The sequence below is a fragment of the Chaetura pelagica genome, unplaced genomic scaffold (genome assembly GCF_000747805.2).
Source record: "Chaetura pelagica isolate M959 unplaced genomic scaffold, ChaPel_1.0 scaffold298, whole genome shotgun sequence".
In the NCBI taxonomy this organism is placed as follows: Eukaryota; Metazoa; Chordata; class Aves; order Apodiformes; family Apodidae; genus Chaetura; species Chaetura pelagica.
This window is the reverse complement of record NW_009954304.1, coordinates 179,331-195,782: the sequence shown is the minus strand read 5'-3', so window position 1 is coordinate 195,782 and position 16,452 is coordinate 179,331. Positions and strand designations below refer to the sequence as shown.

The 16,452-nt window shown below is 36.2% G+C and overlaps 1 protein-coding gene across 1 annotated transcript in view; it reads right to left on the bottom strand.

Annotated features, from left to right (window-relative positions):
- Positions 1-767: 767 nt before the first annotated feature.
- The window catches only part of NETO1 (neuropilin (NRP) and tolloid (TLL)-like 1), a 60,562-nt gene continuing 44,877 nt past the window's right edge, over positions 768-16,452 (bottom strand). The window contains exons 8-11 of the mRNA XM_010003909.1: positions 6,820-6,933; positions 3,970-4,528; positions 2,783-2,857; positions 768-1,293 (exon numbers count right to left, since the gene is read on the bottom strand). Coding sequence (XP_010002211.1) covers positions 2,797-2,857; positions 3,970-4,528; positions 6,820-6,933 — 734 coding nt within the window. The 3' untranslated portion in view covers positions 768-1,293; positions 2,783-2,796. The remainder of the gene's footprint in view (positions 1,294-2,782; positions 2,858-3,969; positions 4,529-6,819; positions 6,934-16,452) is intronic.

Below are 16,452 nucleotides of genomic sequence, written 5' to 3'. Positions count from 1 at the left end.
TAATATAGACCAGTATTTCATGGTTTCTGTTTTTAAATCTATTTATACTTCAGTAAGCTCTATGGAATTCTTCCCAGTTTTTCAATAAAACAAGCACAATTTTTATACAGGAAAACTTAAAAAATAGGAATGACAGATTATGTTTAAGAAGGAGCTGGGATTAATTTTGAAATAAAATTTGGAAGAGAGCACTTAAAATATACAATGAAACTATGATTTTATGCATGGCTATTGAGTTACTAAATGAGGTTTTCAACCTTATATAATTGTAGCTTTCCAGCCTACAATAATTCATGAATGACTTAACCTCTCAGGTTTGGTTTCAATAGTTTACTAATGTTTATATCTTGGATGATATGAATAGTATCATATTTCACCAGGAGGTGGTTTATATTTATATTTCCAAAATTGGAGCCCAGCCATAACATTTGTATAACTGATAAACATCTGCCACTTTTCTATGCTGAAGTAAACTTTGTAATCATTGCCATGGAACTAGGTTAGCTAACAGTACAGAATTGAATACAGAGGTTATCACAAATCTTTTAACTGAAATTGATGATCAGCTTTAGTTCTTATTAGTTCATTTAAATCTTAATAAATTAATGTATTTTGTCTTTCAATATGTGAGGTATGAGAGGTGGCTGATCCCCTGATGTGTCTGTTTCAAGTTCCTACAAGCTGCACTTCAAGCTTAATATCCCAAATTCCAGAAGATTTTTTAAGTTGGTAAAAGAAAACATTGCCATTAAACTCAAGGTAAGAAATTATTATACATTGTTTTATGTATCTTTATATAAAAAGTTACAAGTAGCAAGCATATGACACAGAAATGGAACAGTAACAGCAATAATTGTGAATGCATGCTTTTTACAATGTATCTAATAAAGGGATATTTGCCAACTCAAATATTCAGTAACATACATGCAGATTATTTTCTCAATGTCAAATTCAGTCATATTACTAGATGCTTACCCAACAAATATGTCTATTGAAAGTGATCATGAATGGCTAAATACCTGATTTCAGTAAATTGTTCCTGAAATTGGGAACTTAACTTGCAACAAAAATAAGAGTGAAAAAGAAAAAGAGGAATGATCAATAGAGATAATAACTGAAGTCTTATTGCCTTCTAGTGATTTTACTCAATACTGTTAGCTGAATTTTGCATGATATGAGAATAGTTGGTCAGAGAGTCCATAAAACCTCTAGCTGGTGTTTCCAAGGACGATAGTTTCACATTTCATTGTAGCATGTTCAAAATCACCCAGGAGCGCATTATTCTCAAGCAGTCTATATAATGAAAACAACATACATATAACAAAAGTTCAATGTAAATTTCTTCCACATACCATACAACCAATAAGTAAATAACAGATGTAAGCATATAAATTGAATTAAAACAGGAAGGAAGGAAGGAAGGAAGGAAGGAAGGAAGGAAGGAAGGAAGGAAGGAAGGAAGGAAGGAAGGAAGGAAGGAAGGAAGGTTGGAGGGAAGGAAGGAGGGAAGGAAGGAGGGAAGGAAGGAGGGAAGGAAGGAGGGAAGGAAGGAGGGAAGGAAGGAGGGAAGGAAGGAGGGAAGGAAGGAAGGAAGGAAGGAAGGAAGGAAGGAAGGAAGGAAGGAAGGAAGGAAGGAAGGAAGGAAGGAAGGAAGGAAGGAAGGAAGGAAGGAAGGAAGGAAGGGACAGTTTCAGTTAAGAGCTAATTTCTTCTTAAATTTTGCAGCACATCTCCAAATGTATTTAAAAACTAAAGAGCACTTGGTGGCCCACAACCAAATTACAAAAGAGATATATTATTGTGCAATGGGAATATCTTGCTAAGGAAGTAACATTTGTCTGTATTTATGAGGTTTGCATAAAGTCAATGAAATTAAACTAGGAACATGTCAACTCTCTTTCAGATAGATTAGATAATTCACCATAGATTTTTCCATCCAGAGTTTGCATGACTGCATGAACAGTTGTCTGAAATCAAAACAAAGTTAAAACATGTTCTCTATGAGTAAAAATACAGATAAATAATTACCTAAACTACCTAGAAGCAATAAAACATTAATGGATTTTTTCCCAGTAAAATTGCTCTTTACATATATACACATATAAACATGCTTATACACATATCTATTTTTATATATATACATGCATATACAAATTGACAAGCTCACAGCTATCTGTAATTTAATTATAGAAGTTTGAGATTGTTGTTGATATTAAGTGTTGATAATATTAAAAAAAAACAATAAAATAAAAAATGCCTGGGAAAAGACTCAAAGAAGGAAGGTTAATTGAAAACATAAACATTAGTGCTACTGAATCTCTAAACTTTCCAGTACTACCTCATACACTTCCTCAACAGTTCACAAGGTTGGATGAATAAAATTAGCTGAAACTTGATAGTTCTACATATTCTGTCTAGGGTTAGATGGTCAAGTTTTCCATAGTACTTCACATGGTGGAACTCAAAATTTTATTTTTGTAAACAAAAAAATTAAATCAAACACCAGAGCCATGCAAAGCATCTGTCTTTATAATGTGTTTGGAATTAAGATTATATTTAGCTAAGGGATGATTATAACGTAGTCAAGACTAAGGGATCAATAGAGTTTGCTTGGTTTACAATGCTGAAGGGGTCATTTTTCTTTCAGTTTTCTCAGTATTCAAGTCTGACTCTGTCCATACAAGGTGACATATAACTTGAGAACTAACATGCATTTTATCAGTATTACAAATAAAATGCAAAGCACGGATGGATCAATTGTTGTATAGGTATGTTTACTTACCTCAAGTTTGTCTCTTAGACCCTAGTTGTGTTGTACTCAGACTCATGTTTGCTTAGAGACCCAATGAGGCAGAACCTGGAATGTTATGGCTATTTCATTCAAAATAATAATGTTTGCATAGAAAAAAATATATATGCAGATAGATACTTAATAAACAATACATTTTGATAATATGATCAATATTCATGAAATAATTTACATTGGCATGCAATTAGATTAAAATAAATATTTCTTAAAGAGATAGAAATGCCTTAATGTGCAGAGAAAACATGGAGGGCATGTAAACAGTCACAAGTGTATAAATAATGCATGCAAGAAGAAACACATACATATATATAAAGTTTCTGTGATCTTTTTCAAATAAATTGTTCATAAATATTTTCTTTTTCTTTTACTTGTAAACTTTTAATCATTCATATTTACAGTCATTCAGAGGGCAATATACAGTAGAAATGGCTCTTTTATTAAAATATCATGCTTGACTTTCCTTTTTTATTGATTAGAAATATTATTTTTAACCACATTCTTATATGTAAATATATGAGTATTCTTTACTCACTATGCTGTGACATGTCCTACTCTCTATATATGCGTTAACATAACAAGCCAAGATACTCTGATTGATAATGGAACAGATACAGTAAAATTTTGTAAGTATTGTCATTCATTATATAAAAAAGGGGTTTCCTTACCCCAGGGTTGTGTTTCTCATTATTGTGTCATGCATCAAAATAGATACATGTATTTTTTATTTATTAATTTGGAAACATTAGACCAACAGTGGATGATACTCAAGGCCACCTCAGTTACAATGCAACCAACATGCATGTGGCTTTAAAAAAAATAAAATTAGATTCACACAAAATCTTCTTTGGTTTTTAAAAATTGTACCTGTTGGTCTCTGTGTACATGCACGTGGGCATGTGTAAAATAGTAAAAGAAAAAGAAAGATATAAAGTAGAAAGTAAAACTGAAATACAGAATCCTTCAGGAAACTGGAGTAGAGATGAGAGAAAGAGACAGGTAGAGAGAGATAATATCATAGCATGTGTTATCAAGAAACAGAAATTTAAACAATAAATAGAGAAGAAAGAAAGAAAATATGCCTTCACTGAATAAAGAGTGAATATGTTTGGGCAATCAAGTCCTTACACAATAGTCTTCATCAAAAATCTATTGATACTGACCGCTGAACAGCTTTATCATGTCTGGACAGCCTGTGACTTGTGGTTGGTACTTCTTCAATTTCATCTATCTCGCACGCATCTGCAGCATCTTGTGAGTAGCTATGCTTCATGACAAGGATATTTCTCCTATTCATGGGCTGAATGAGTGGTTTTACAGGCTGGGGTTGTATTTCTGTCAAGACAGAAGCATCTCTTGTGCTGAGGTTACTACGGCTGCCCTTAATGCTAGACACTTGTGATCCACAGTGATGGTCATGAATGCATTTTGAAGATGATCTTCGCAGTTTATGATAATTTTCAAAGTCATCTGCAACATCAGCAAGGTCAGCTGTAGGCCCTGTCCCTCTGAGGGTGCATAATTCATAATGAGGAGGCTCAAACACCTCCTGGAACACTGTTTGATCAAAATCTGTTTTCCTTTGGACAAATTTTTTACGAGGCTGCTTGATTTGTACTATAACAGAGATAACAATGAGGATGATCACAATGCAAGAAGTCACCCCAATTATAGTCCCACTGGTATTTGTAAGTTGATCCAATAAGTTAGCTTTTCTTTTTTCTGTGTGATAGGAGAAAAACAGAACAAAACAAAACACAATGTTAATTGCTGCTCAAGAATAAAAGCAATCATGATGGCTTCCTGAACTACTGCAAAGCTGAGCCTAGTCTATGTCTGAGTTCACTTAATCAATCTCACTGACAAAGAAAAAAAAAACCATGAAATCAGGTGGTTTTGGAAGCCAGAAAAGCAACGTATAATTCCTCTGTGTACCTAGTCACTTTCACTTGAAAAGCTATTTATTCAGGGTCCATTGTAAGCTTAATTAGATTATTTTTTTTTATAAAAAGGAGCCACCATAAGAAGTAGGTGGTTTTAATGTCACCTCTGAACTCCATTTGCCTGCTAAGTGTTGTCTCTTGCAGTAAATATGTGCATCTAAGGCACAGGACCAATAAAAGAGCAAGACTATGGGACTTAAAAAGAAATTCTTTGCATTGGGAACTTCAGTGAAGTCCTAATATTTATGAGCTGACTGGGACTATTGAAAGCATTCAATGAAAAAAACTATATTAGGAGAAATAAAAAAAAAAATAAATTAAAGAGAGCTTCAAAAAGGGGGGAAAAAAAAAAAAAGTGTGGAAGTTTTTCCTGTTGTTCCTCACTTATTAGGTACCACAACTTTTCTAAACATCTGAAAGTGTATTCTACTTACTGTCCTCTACTCAGGGGCCTCTAGGAACTCAGCCAGCAAATTCAGCATTGTGAATTATCAAAACCAGAAAATATGTAGTAAAATAATAAAACCAGTTTCACCCTACTGTTATATATATTTCTCTTTAACTTGCTTTCAAATGGCTGCAGACAAAAGAGATAGTGACTGAGCCATGTAGAAATCAAAGATGAAAGCATTTGCTTCAGTCTCTCACTGGCATAGCAAGACTTGACAACTGTGATTAAGTTTCAACATCTAGTTTAGTGTAATTTTTCCTGAGAAAATAAAACGTACCAAATGACTTAATAAAAAGACTTTGAAATTAAAGTTATTGGCACCAAAACAATAACGGCACCTCTTCACAATCTCCTAGATACCAAAACTGAACTTCTCAGTACTCCCCATTGGTTTCTCCCGTAGATTCAGCTGAGCTTTTACTGACTGCTACAGTCAGTTAGACTGTGGGGAAGTAACAGAGTTAGAAAACACAAAACAGCAGCAAAAAAACCATTTTAACTGTAATCGACGAACTTCCTTTTTATAGTCAGAAAAAAAAACAACAGGATAAACACACATGACCAAATAAAAAGATACTTGCCAAATTAAAGATTAAAATAATTCTGAAAATGAAAAAGTGGGAAGGGTTTTCTCTTTTCCTCTGTGTTGAAGTAGAGAACTGAGAATTATTTACTAACTGTATATTTATTTTCTTTGAAGATTATTATTCCATGTCACATTTTTGTTGTGTTATTTTGAATTATGTTTTCATTTGTGTTTCACTCTATTACACTGCTTGTCAGGATTTTACAGGATTCAGCAGATTTATGGGTTGACTGCTAATCCACTTCATTCTGATTTTTTTCTTGATTGGTTCCTAAATTTGGCATATCCCAAGTTTCCAGGAACAAATCTGTAGTAGCAGGGGGCGGGGGAAGAGGGGAGAGAGAGTGAAACAAATTCTCTCCCAAGCCTCCAATGTAAGTTAGTTAAGCTCTTGTCCCTGAAGACAAGACAGAAATTGATTTATTTTATTTTTATTTTTTTTTCCCCCCAGAAACACAGAGCCATTTAGAAGCCACTGCCTGCACCTGGCTAAGAAGGTCAGTCCCTGCCTATGAAATTATGCTTGATTCCTATGCTTGTTTCTTGCTCTTCAATTCCACTTGGTTATAAGTAGATTTGGTTGCTTTCTTACAGTGTCAATTCTACTTTTTCTTGGCTTTTTATCCCATCTGGGCTATCACAGGCATAGCATGCAGCTAGAAGACACCCGCTACCTATATGTTACTCCACTACAAAGGTTATTATTACAAAGGAACAAAAATATGACTTTTATTTATATTTTGGAGTGTATGGAAAACAGAGACCAAGCAAGCAGAAGGCTTACCAGCAGATAACCTTCCAGAAGGACATAACCAACACAAATCAACATCAAGCAAAACAAATGTGAAGACTGAAAATAAAACCCATCAGCATTTTACCTCTCTTCATTGTCTTTATTGCTTTATATATTTTCTTCCTGAATTACTCTTCCTGAGCTTAGACCCATCTGTCATGTACTTAATAAGGAAGTAAGGATGATATGCTGTATCCCATACAGTCTACAAGACTTGGTATTTTGAATTCTAGACATTACCTTTGCAGTGGTTTTCATCCCAAGGATACACACAATTCTGAAGTCCATTGCAGACCAATGTATTATTAATACACATATTACTGTGGCAAAAGAATGTGTTGGCTTCACAAGGGGCTAAAAATGAGAGAAAAAGCTTATATTAAGTTATAAATCATTCAGCTCTCCTCAACAAACACATCTAGGACTGATCATATAATCTGTAGTAGGAGAAAACTATACAACATGGGTTCCTTGAGCATATTTAATACGTGACATGCAGCATTGACAGCACTCAAGACACACACTGTATTATTCTCTGGCAAGAGATTTTCAGTTCTGCCTAAGACATACAGACTTTCCCATAGTCTGAGTGTCATGCCTGTAGTAAGTTGGCCCCCCAAATATTAGTGGGGTGTCACTGTTGTGATATCAAGTGTTTTAGCCATAGATCCAAAAACCAGTATGCTGTGGGCTGCTGTGAAAAAAAAGTTAATTAGTTTCTTGCTGAAACTCCAGTTTTCTTATAAAGCTTATGTGACTCAAAAGACATATGTACTGTAGTGCCCATTCCACAGTGTCTGAACATTTATCCAGAGAAAACAAAATTATTTTCAAAATCTTTTGATCATAAGATAAGCTACAGTAAAAAAAAATACCACTTTGATCACAAGTGGGATTAAAGAAAGCAAAGGTCTTCAGTGTTCCTGAAGTCCATGGTCTAGAAGAATCATAGATTAAAGCTGCAGGATGAAGGCTTTACTGAAGACCATATATTATTACTGTGAAGAAGTAGCTCAAAGGCTATCAGAAGAAACTGTGCTACTTACTCAAATGTCGGGAGATCCTCAGGTGTTGGGGTTGGAAAGATACTACTCCAAAATTATATAGCGAAACCAGAAGGTCTTCCTCCATTTAGAGCAAGAGCTACAAACTTTATTACTGTTAAATCAGTAAAAATGAATGGTTTATGACTTGTTTAGCCAAAACAACCCAGAGGCTTTATTAGGGTGTTTTTTGATGGAAAGTTAGAAAATAACTTAAGACCCTTAACAAATCAGAAAGCAGTTATTATGCTCATTCTATTGATACTTAGAATTGGATGCTTCATGGCAATTTTCCTCTTCTGCAACTTTAGAAGCTGTTCCTATGACAACACAAATGCATAGTGCTGAGACTGGCTAAGAGCAGACAACTGCTTCAGTCATTTGCTTACTAAGGACAATACGAAGGATTTATATTGTAGAGCTTAATAACCCCATATATCATGTCAAGAAAGCAACCTTTGAAGAAGTTATATCCATAACTGACTATAATGGCTTGTTCAAAGCAGTTAGGATCTGTTAAACAAATAGCAAATTCCATTGAAACTTGTACTCACCCCCAAATACGCAACCATTCACTGAGATATATCAGTACCTGTATACCCTATCCCTTAGCCAATGCAGAATATGGATGAGCCAGACTGGTTCTGCCCCCTGTTCAATTTTTTGAAAAGTCTGCCACACCATCTCTTAAGCTGCTGTGACCATGGTAAGATGTTAAATTTTGTACAGGAAGGATTTTTATTACAAACTGGACAGAAAGAGTAGAACAGCACATGCATATTAACAAAGGAGGGTGTTTTGTGAGGGTCCGTGTTTGTTACTGCAATCTGGGAGCACTGAGGGCTGAACCTGGAGGATACTATGACTCATCATGATGTTACACATCATATAGGAGACTTGTCTGTGTCACTTTCATTCACATTTGTAGCTGCAAACACACAGGAAGAGTTTCACTGACTGCTCTAAACAGAAAAGTGAAAAAAGGAGAGTATTTATGAAAGGAAAACTGAAGAAGACTTCAGAAGCCACCCAGTCAAAATTCATGATCAGAAGTAGAAAGTGCACAAAAATAAAGAACACCTAAATGACAGATGGCAAAAGCACAAGGAGTGACAGGGTAACAAGGGGGAGGGGAAGTAAAAAAAAAAGTGCTGGATTAGGAAAATTTATGCTAATAAAGCCATAAAAGAGGAAAAAACACCAAAACACCATAAAACATCCAGAGTGGGATGAAAGGCGTTAGAAGTGAAGCAGTAAGGAAGGAGCACTGTGTCTGAGCAGACAAAGCCTCTAGGATGTCTATGATTTCCTCTTGCACCTTGAAAATCAGTCTGATTTAATCCTGAATGCAACAGCAAAGAAAGGATTGATAGTGGAAAAACAATCCCCAAAAGAACAGAGAACAATTTAAGGGAAAGAAGGACAGTTGTATGATGCAGAAATCAAGGAGGTTAGAAGTATAGTGGTGGTAAGTGGAAAATGAGAAGCTAGAGAAACATAGTAAAGTGAAAGGAAAACAAAGAAAGAGAGAACTGCGCAGCAGAAACAGATGATACTTAAGGCATTATTAGTTGAAAGAAATGACATGACATTGTATATCAAATGAAAAAATTAGGAAATGTTTCAGAGATAAAAAAGGAAAAAATAGGAGCACTACAAAAGTAACTTTTGCAGATTTAAGAAGAAGGGATGATTATGCAAAGTGATGACAGGGAGATCTGGAAATGAAAAGCACGAGAAAAGACTAAAAAAGAAGGAAATTTCAGTTTCTCTAAATAATGGTGTTGAGCTATGCAGGAAAGAGATGGTATGTGAATAAATGTCAAAGCTAGATGAATAGCAAAGCAGAACCATTTCAGAGTAAGTGCAGCAATCTTAAAAAGAGATATAAGATTTCTAAACCTAATGACAACAGCCTCCTCTTGTTCATGTTCATAAAATTAGTATAATCACATAATCTTTGTGGTCTGCTGAACCTGGAGTGATTAGGATGGACAAGAAATAAATTTATTTATCCCATTCTAATTATTTTTTTTTTTTTTGTTAGAATGAATGAAAGCATCAAGGAAGCTAAAAACTTGACAGTCCCATTGTACTTTGGAGGAATTAAGTTTCTTGCACTTGAAGAGGCACAGTGAAGGGATTTTGGGTTGCTGTATCATGGACATTCTAGTAGTAGCAAAAAGATAAATGAACTGGTGTAAACAGGATTATTTTACAGCAAGATGGAGCTGGTGCTGATGTTTTCTTGAAGCTGTTACAGAACACAGGATAGGAGTCGAATCAAGCAGACAAGGTATGTGGCAGCAATACTTGACTTAACCTAAGTCTTGAGCATCATCTAGGCAATGCCTCAACAGGTAAATATTTAAACCTGAGGAAAGGTAGTGAATTTTTTTACAAAAAGAAGCTACTGCTACCATTAGTTTCAACGAGATAAAACAATACAAACCTCTCCACCCAGCAGAAGCCTCTCTATCAATCTGTAGTCTCCCCCATGAGTGTATAAATACCCTTATAACTGACGAGGGGAGCTCTTCTGGGCCTCATGCTTTTATAAATAAGCAAGAAAACCAATCAGAGATGTGAATGTCAGGTGCAGCCCTAGCCGCAGTGTTCCTGAGATGCTGGAGTTCAGAATGCTGCAAAGAAGGAATAAGGCAAAAACTAGGATCATAACCCTCAGACTCAGGAAAGTAAATCTTTACAGGTGAGGGGTCTGCTTAGAAGAATACCATGGAAGGTGGTACTGGAAATATAAGTGACCGAGGACACTTGGTTGAACTTCTAAGATCACCTTCTCCAGATACAATAGTTGCCTATCTGGCCAAGCAGAAAATCAAGTGAAAATAGCAGTTAGTCTGCACGGATGAACAATGAGCTTCTGCCAAAACTCAAACATAAAAAGGACATGTACAAGAGGTGGGAGTAGGGTCAGATGACCCCTGCACAAATATACAGGTACTGACTAAAAGTACAGTTATACAGTTAGAAAAGCTGAAGCTCACTTTGACTTTGATCTGGTGAAGGTTGTAAAGGACATTTGTGGCATTTGTCTTCGGAAGCTCCAAGCATTTGAGATGAGGAAGAAAGCCTGGAGCAAGGAAGTCTTACCTTCAGTAGAGGAGGACCAATTGGGGAACATTTAAACAAACTGGACAGACACCAGCCCATGGGCCCTGATGGGAATGCCCTCAGTAGCTGGCTAATGTAATTGTGAGGGCACTCCTGATTGTCTCTGAAAGGCCATGGTGATTGGGAAACATTTCCAAGGACTGGAATAAAGCCTCATCTTTGAGAAAGGCAAGAAGAAGCCTGAGAGCTACAGGTAAATCAGCCTCATGTCAATCTCTGGAAAGGTGACAGAGATAGTAATACCGAAAACCATTTCCAAACATATGGAGGATAAGAAGAATATAGTCTTAGTGGACTTACGGATGGGAAATCATGCTTGACCAACACATCAGACTTGGAGCAACCCCAAATCCAATAACAGATTAGGCAGAAAATGGATTAAGCTCTCAGGAGAAAAACCTAGGGGTGCTGGTCCATGAAAAGCTCAACATGAGCCAGCTATGTGCACTTGCAGCCCAGAAAGACAACCAGGTACTGGACTATATCAAATGAAGTGTGACCAAGAGAGGTGATTCTGCCCCTCTTCCCTTCAACACAGGAAGGACATAGAATTCTTGGACCAAGTCCAGAGGAAGGCCATAAAGATTATCAGAAGGATAGAACATCTCTCCTACAAAGACAGGCTGAGAGAGGTGGGGCTATTTAGCCTGGCAAAAAGAAGGCTCTGAGGAGAACTAATAGTGGCCTTCCAGCACCTGAGGGTGGCCTACAAGAAGGTTAGGGAGGGAGTTTTTACAAGACTGTGTAGTGGTAGGGTGAGGAGTAATGGTTTTAAGCTGGAAGAGGGTAGACTTCGGTTAGACATTAGGAAGAAATTATTTAGTGTAAGGGTGGTGAGACATTGGAACAGATTGCCCAGGGAGCTTGTGGATGCTGCCTCCCTAGAAGTGTTCAAGGCTGGGTTGGATGGGCCTTTGAGCAACCTGGTCTAGTGGTAGGTGTCCCTGACCATGCAGGACAGTTGGAAATAGATGATCTTCCAACTTGATTCTAACCATTCTAGGATTCTAACTTCCATGACAATACTCCTTCAATATCCTGGATGATGGGACAGAGTGTATGCTCAGTAAGCTCACAGGCAATGCAAAACTAGGAGGACTGGTTCACAGACCAAGTGCTTGCGTAGCTGTACAGGTAGATCTCAATAGGCTAGAGAAATAGGAACGTTAAGCTGTTTAACAAAAGGAAATGCGAAGTCCTGTGCCTGGGCGGTGGGAGGGAGGGATAACTTCAGGCACCAGTATCTGTTGGAGACTGATTGTCTGAAAAGCAAATTTTCAGCAAAGATGTTGGTGTGCTGATCATGAACGAGCAATACGCCCTTTTGTCAAAGAAAGTCACCAGTACCCTGGCCTGCATTAGAAAGAACATTGCCAGCAGTTTGAGAGATGTGATCCTTCCCCTCTGGCCGGCACTGGTGAAGCTGCATCTGCTGTATCAAGTTCTGGGCTCCACAGAGACATAGATTTACATGAGTGACTCCAGCAAAGGGCCATAAGACCACAAAAGGCTTGGATCATCTGACACATAAGGAGAGGCCAAAATAGCTGGGACTGTTCAGCCTGGAGAAGAGAAGGCTTCAGAGGGGATCTTATTAATGTGTATAAATACCTAATGGAAGGGAGTAAAGAAGACGGAGACAAGCTTTTCTCAGCAGTTCCCAGTGACAGGACAAGAATCAATGAGCACTAAATGAAATACAGAAAATTCTGTTTTGAGGCTGGTCAAACACAGTACAAGAGCTGTTTTCACAGAGAGGTTGTGGCGTCTCCATCACTGTAGGTATTCAAAATCCAACTGGACACAGCCCTGACCAACTTGTTATAGCTGACTGCTTTGAGCAGAAGGATTGAAATAGACCGTATCACAGAGTCTCTTCCAATTTCAGCCCTTCTGTGAATCTCTGAAAAGATGGCTTCATATATAATTTAAAAGTAACAGCTGGGAAAACACAGTTATGTTATTTCTTCTGTGTCCCAAAACTGCCTTGAGTCAAGGACTGCCAAGGTACTAGCCTAAAATTAAGTGAGATAGCATATTCAGCACAAGAAGTTATATCACAAGTGAGTATATTTGAACTACACTTATAATTCAACCTAAAGTATTTTAATAACCTTAAGTCTTTGATAAATTGTAGGATTTTTATGGCATGAAATCTCTATAATTTAAATAAATCACCAATTAAATGAAAAATATTAGCAAAGGTTTGTTTTTCTGGCTTGCATTTGAACCAATAATTTAGTTTTTGTAAGATTATAGTATGTAAAAAATAATATATACAAAATGAAAAACTTCAAATACTTTCATTATGTTATTTTTAGTTATACTATTTCATTTAAAAAATCTCTGTGGTATGTATAGGGATATCCTGTATCTTAATATATACATTGTATAGCTATTGAATTATTTATAATGGAACATCATCTACTTTGCAACAAGGATTTATATTGAACACAAGATGGTGCCCTTATCCTAGAAAATATATAAGCAAGTGAGTTAACAGGAACAGTCATGATATCCTAGAATCTTTTACAGGTTTAGGAAACCTATACTTAAACCCTCCTCCCCCATAATAATCTTATTTCTGTTGTCTGTCATGTAAATATATTTTGTTTCAAATACAAGTTAAGACATTGTTATAATGATCATATTTCCAGAAGGTTATCATCACAGTATTCAGAAAAGCCTGAGTTTAGTATTTGAAGACTACTGTAAAAAAATTTAGCTAATGGAGTTGTGTATATTTTCTTACTATTTGCATGTTTTGGGAAGGCACATGGAGTCAATAACCCGTACATTTAAATTTGTTAATGCAAAATGTTAATAAAGAAGAGAAACATAAAGAGCATTGATAGTTCTTCCACGTGCTATGTTTACAAAGTAATATGAAATAAAAGCAGTCATACTTTATATGTTTTTAAAAAGATACTGCTTTCACTGAGGCAATAAATAATCACAAGTAGTCATGCTATTATTATTGATGTTATGTATGCTATAAAATAACAATATGTGTAAAGCACTATAATAATGAAATATTCTGCATGTTATTAAAAGTTATTATACCATTGACATATTTTGACAATAATAATAAAGTATATTGTCTCTGTGTTTTGAGCAGCATATTGTTGGGAATTACAGGATACATTTGGCATAAAAATCAATCACAGCCAGGTAAAAATATTTTTACAAGATGAAGTCAAAAGCTGACTTGTTATGGGCCTGGTGTGAAGCCTGGCTGTTCCACTCACTCTTTCATGCTTTACCCAGTGCATTTACATGTTTTTTCAGCACCACGCAGAGTTAGTGTAACTCATTTGCTTCCAGAGTGTGAACTAGCTCTGAGCAAACTAGCTTGGATGTCTGCATTGTACATTGAACCATGGGTGGATTTATCCTTTGAGCCTGTCTCAAGACGGGGATTTCAGTCGGGGACTCCCTAATCATTGATGAATGACATATCCTACTTGTTATTTTTAGGATTCTCTCCCTCCCTCCCTTCTTGCCATACATTTTGAGAGGTCTTGCTTTCTCCCGAGTGTGAATGGGAAAATTCTGAACTCTTAATAATGGTTAGATGTGAGAAATATTTTATACTGAAGTTGTTAGACATTTCACACCTACTCCTCACAGCCCCAGTATAGCTCATTGCATCATGCTCTGCATATGAATGTTTAAAGTTTATATAATTTGGATTTCTCCCACTGTGCCTTACTAAAAAATAGAGCTTTCTTTCCTACACAAGAGAAAGAAAAATTCAATTATTCACATGTTTCTTGAAGCATCCTTGAAACAGAGGAAGAAATTTTGTCTCAGACTCTCCAAGGAAAACCCATTAGTCATGCTGAAAGACTGTTTCACCAACTTTATTAAACGTATAAAATTATCAAGATGGCTTTAGTACTGTACACTACAAGTATACATTACCCCAAGTTAAATTACTTATCTTTTAATTTGTCACTAATGAAAAATATCTTATTAAAATACAGTTATTAGACACTTCAAAATGAAATGTGCTTAATGCTGAATTTTCTTTCTCAGCCATCTTCAAACAGGTCTGTTCAAGATACATGTCACTTTTACAGATGGTTAGTACCAGATAGACTTCGATAATCTAATCTTTAAGAAGCACTTATATGTGGTTTCATAGGGGTTTTTTTCAGAGTACAAACTCAACAGAGAACTGTATCTCAGGAGCATGTGTTCAGAGTTGCAGTCTGTGTTCAGACAGAACATACACATACACATTGGGCAGCACAAATAGTTCTCTTAATGAGGGGTAGAGAGGCATTAGGATGCTTAGCCAGTGAGGGCTTTTCACTATAGATAGCTACAAATAGCAGAGGTGCAGATAATCACAGATGACTGCTCACCAGTAAGGATGCAACCCCAGTGTTTTCCTTTTTATGTATTACTATGAAAGCAGGGAGAAAAACCAGCAAAGCTGCAACCTATTTGAAGTCCTAAGTCCTTGCAAAGGGAAAGCTTCTCTTCACATGTTGTGCTTAATGCTTTGTTGTTCCCTTTCTCTGTAGTTCCTGGAGCACTACCACAACAAGCACAGGCAACACACTGTACCTGCAGTGCCTCTTCCCTTTTAGGAAGTTGCCTATTCTGGGACAATCATCTTCAGGGATGCTGCAAACATGGACATACAGAGGGATTTTCTTTTATTCTCTGGTTATATGAATCTGCATTTAGGTTAAAGTGTAGGTGTGTCTGCTCAGGAGCAGCTCTTTGAAGAACCTGTAGGTGTAGCACACCTGTAATTTATCAGGCTGGAGATCACTCTGAGTCACAGAAAATGAAATGAACAGTTAGTGAGTAAAAAAACAGAGACTCGTTTTTCAACTTTTCTTACCAGATGAACTGACAATTTTTAATGACAGCAGTTTCCTTGTTTTCCTTCCTCTGATTTTTAAATTAATTTATTGGATATTTTAAATCTATTGTAGAAAGTTAGCACCATATATAAATTATCTATATATCCATCTATATAGATGCTATCTAGATGCTATCTAGATAGATAGGTTATATATATATATATTTTAGAAGATACATTAAAGATTAAAAGTTAAGGATATAAGGAGACAAAATCCATAACAACATTTGGAATAACTAATAATGCTGGTCACAAAATACCAGACCATCACTCTAAATTATCAGCTATTAAGAACTAATTGGCTATTAAGTGTTACTTAGAGCTCTACTACTATTCTGATGATGTGAGAATCATTACAGATTCTCTGGTGTAGGAAATTTAACACCTTCTTACATTCTATGCATTACCTTTAGACATGTTTATGGCTTTGCTGCTTAGCAGAGCATCACTCTGCTAGAGCTCTGGGAACTTGTAAGGCTACTTTTTAGACAGCAACAAAAAAAGACATATATTTCAGATATAACTGGAACATGCTGATCAAACTTCATGAAAATAAATGTATTAGTAATCTCTCTTAGATTTCTCTGTTTTACACAAATGTCGAGTCACTGAGAAACAGCTCTATAGCAAGAATTCACACTGAACACACACAGAAATAAAACATTTCTTAGACTAAGTAGCCTGTTTCCACAATGAAATACTTTCAGTTAACAGCAACCCACATAAGAGAAGGCTCACAGTCTCAACAACTAACTCCACACTATAGACAAGATCTTGGAGAGCTACAGATCACAACAGCTCCTGTCCATTCCCTCA